The sequence below is a fragment of the Atta cephalotes genome, assembly GCF_000143395.1.
Source record: "Atta cephalotes unplaced genomic scaffold scaffold00030, whole genome shotgun sequence".
Classification (NCBI taxonomy): Eukaryota; Metazoa; Arthropoda; class Insecta; order Hymenoptera; family Formicidae; genus Atta; species Atta cephalotes.
In genome coordinates, this window is record NW_012130094.1 from 173,727 (window position 1) to 177,494 (window position 3,768).

The 3,768-nt window shown below is 22.6% G+C and overlaps 1 protein-coding gene across 1 annotated transcript; it reads left to right on the top strand.

Annotated features, from left to right (window-relative positions):
* Positions 1-1,222: 1,222 nt before the first annotated feature.
* Positions 1,223-3,546, top strand: LOC105620903 (mitochondrial ribonuclease P protein 3). The gene is made up of 5 exons (XM_012202382.1): positions 1,223-2,093; positions 2,359-2,597; positions 2,788-2,918; positions 3,113-3,447; positions 3,521-3,546. Exons 1-5 carry the CDS (start codon positions 1,223-1,225, stop codon positions 3,544-3,546), a joined length of 1,602 nt encoding a protein of 533 aa, XP_012057772.1.
* The last annotated feature ends 222 nt before the right edge of the window (positions 3,547-3,768 follow it).

A 3,768-nucleotide genomic window follows, 5' to 3' on the forward strand; every position in this document is an offset into this window, starting at 1 on the left:
ACGTAACGATTCACTGTGTCATCTGTGTCTATTGTTGGAAAGTTCTTGTCATCATTAAAGTTCTATTCAGATCGATGGCTTTGCATATGTTTGAAAAAAGTCTATTATTATAATTATTTATAATTATTTATAATTATTTATAAGTTATAATTTTTTTATATAAGTAATTTATAAAGATATATCTAATTAAAATCCATTGTTAAAAAAGTTTTGTTTATTATATATATATAGAATTTATTTTTTAAAATAATTTTTGAGATTTTATTTTTACATAAAGTATAATTAAAGTATAAATTTTTTAAATAACTTATCTGATTATATATTTTATATGTAAAAGCATAATAAGTCTTTGAATTTAATATCTAAAATTCTCGTTGTTTTATATGATTTGTTATGTTGTTTTATATAATTTAATTTATACATATATTTATTAGAATTTTATTAGATTTTGACATTTACCATCAATTGATAATCCAGTTGCTTGATATGTCAGCATTCTTCAATTTCTGCTGAGCCTCCAGACATGTCGGTTTTTAGTCTTTGGTATTTCGGATGTTATTTGAATGAAGAGGTTAGGAAATTTATGCTCCTTTTTATTAAAAAAAGGAACGAAGAGAAAAAAAGAAATAGCCTTTAAAATTGACTTGTATATTTATGTATGAATTTACGAAATTACAATTTATTATATCTATCATTATCCTACTGTGAATCTTTTTCTTGTTAATTAACTTACATGTGGTAAGTTTAATGGTTTTAATGAACTTGTAGTATTGAAATAAATTTTGTTGACACTGTTTAATAATGTAAGATTATTGAACAATATTATAATACTTAATATTATTATGCATTAAATTGCATGGTAAAATTTTATTTAAATTAGAATATATTTATTATTACATAAATACACCATCTCTCTCTTGTAGATGTATTTATTGAATACTAATGTATATATTATGAAGAATATTAAATAAAATGAAATAATACAATGAGATTTAATCATTATTAATAATAAATATAATATTTATAATTTATATATCTTATATATAATTATAAATACTTCTAAAATATTTTTTTTATTATCTTCATTTTTTTTGTGTAATAATATCTCTATGTTTTAAATATATATTATGATACAAATAAAACAAATTAAACAAACTTTATTTCTTACAAATTATGAAATAATTTTAATAATAAATAAATTTAATTTTTAGGTGTAGCATAAATGATGCTATTTTACAAGCTATGTCAACCATTACAGTCTTATTTTTATAAGTTTAACATAAATACATATGTTTTATCAAAGCAAAGCTATGCTAAGCAAAGCATTGCTAAGAAAATTGTTGATTTAAAAGCCCTAATCACGGAAAATAATATATATGCGGAAATGAAAAGCGATTTATCTACTATAGAATGGAAAAGCATACGAGAAAAAATTCTTCAAAATAATACAGAAATCACACCTATTGTAGACTCTGTAATCATAGATATGTGTGTCAAGTATTTCCATGTGAATAATGCTATTGCATATTGCAAATTCTTGAAGAAAAATAATTATTCTTTGAATGCAGGAGTGATTGGAAAATATCTTAAACTCTATGTTTTGAAACAAAATTCTTTGACTGATGCAGATAAAATAGAAATTATAGAAACATACAATAATTTGAGGCAAAAGTACCAGTATTTGGATTCCATTACAGCTGAAGAATGTATAATAAGCTTATGTTTGACAGATGAATGGGAGAAAACACAAGATATAATAGAAATGGTAAAGATTACCTCTTCTCCAGGCACTACTATATATTCTGCATTAGCTAGTACAGCATTTAGAAATGGAAAACCTGACATTGCATGGAAAGCACTGACAGATATAGTGTCACGCAAACTGATTCCACAAAAATATGTATACTTATCACATCTACAATATTGCCAGCTAGAAGATGCAAAATTTTTCAACAATAGAATGGAAGAGATGTTTCATTTTTGGATTAAACACAATATAATACCATATGATCAAATTATAAGAACATATACTAGTACAGCTATCAAATATGGTTGGTCTACAGACCGCATAACAATCTCCAAAAAAAACGTTAGTTTTTTTAATATTTCAGCATGATTTAGTTTAATATACTTAGTAATTTTAAATAATAGTTAAAAAAAAGTTAATAATTAATAATGATAGAACTTCTGTAAATTATTAATAATTACTATATCAGTATAGTTATATTTTTTAAAACAATGTTTAAGAATTTATTAAATAAAATTCAGATTTTTAAAGCAAATAGATTAGTACTTCTATAGAATAAAATTAATATTTTGTTAATAGATAAAATTTTAATATTTATTCTGTTTGTAGAGGGAATTGTAAACATTGCGGTTATTTTTTATCCAAAATAACATTTAGTGAAGACGAATTTCAGGAATTGGCAAAATTTGTGATGGACAGAGTGATTATAGGATCCGACATCTATAATAAAACTAATCCAAAAGAATTGTTGAAGTTTAAAAAATTTATTGAAAACCATAAATCTTTTGACGTAGTCATTGATGGACTTAATCTATCTTATATGAACTTTTCCGCACCAAAATTGCTATTGGTAATATATATTGTTTTTATCAAAATAATTGTATTGGTCATTTATCAATATATTAATACATTATATATAAGTTCATATATGTAAAAATTTCAATTATAAAAAATGATTTTTTTCTATTATTTTTCTATTAAATATATTAATTATTAAATACTATGTATTATTAAATACTAATGTATGATTTATATTACAGCTAATCAATGTAGTGGAGCATTTCAAAAATCGTGGTAAAAAAGTACTCGTATTGACGCGGAAACATCAAAAGAAGCTATCTGAATTTAAACACGTACAGCGAAATGCGTTCGTTTTCTTCATAGATAATTTGTAAGTATTGAATTTACACAGATGCTATGGGATTTTTTTATATTGATATAATTAATATCATATGGCATATAATTACTTTATAATGATAGTATAAAATAAAAATATATATATGTATATAACAATTATAAAACAGTTATAATATTTTAAATAATACATTAAATAAAATTTTTGTATACAAATATATCAAATTTTAGATCCGCCGATGATCCGTACATACTTTATGCAACTATGGCGTGTGGAATGAATGCAATGTTTGTTTCGTCAGATTTAATGCGACAACATAAGCATTCCTTGCAAGATGAAGATTTACAACAAAAATTTAAGAAGTGGCAGTTTTCGCATCAGTACTTCATCAAATTTAGTGCAACTGGTATTCGCATCCAAGACCCTTTTACTTATTTACCGATTGTACAAAAGAATGATAACTGTTGGCACATACCGTGTGTCACTGAAGATCTTAATAAGGAGGTTTTAAAAGAGTGTTATGAATTTTCAGATAAGTGGTACTGTTTGAAGTATGAAAAAAAATGTATGAAAAAAAAATGTATTAAAATAAATATCTTTGTTGGCATATTGTATATATATTATATGATGAATGTCAGATGCGAAAGATTCAAAATTTTCTTAAATGTCTTTAATAACAAGTACTATGTTGTTTATATAAATTTATAATAAATTTTATAACATTATAAATTTTTAATAAAATTAATATTATAAATATTATAAATATTATAAATATTATAAATTTATAATAATTATAAAATTATTATAAAATATTATAAAAATTATATTGCTTGTGTTCTACTACAGTTAATTTAAATACATTAGTCCTAAAGACTAATGTATTTAA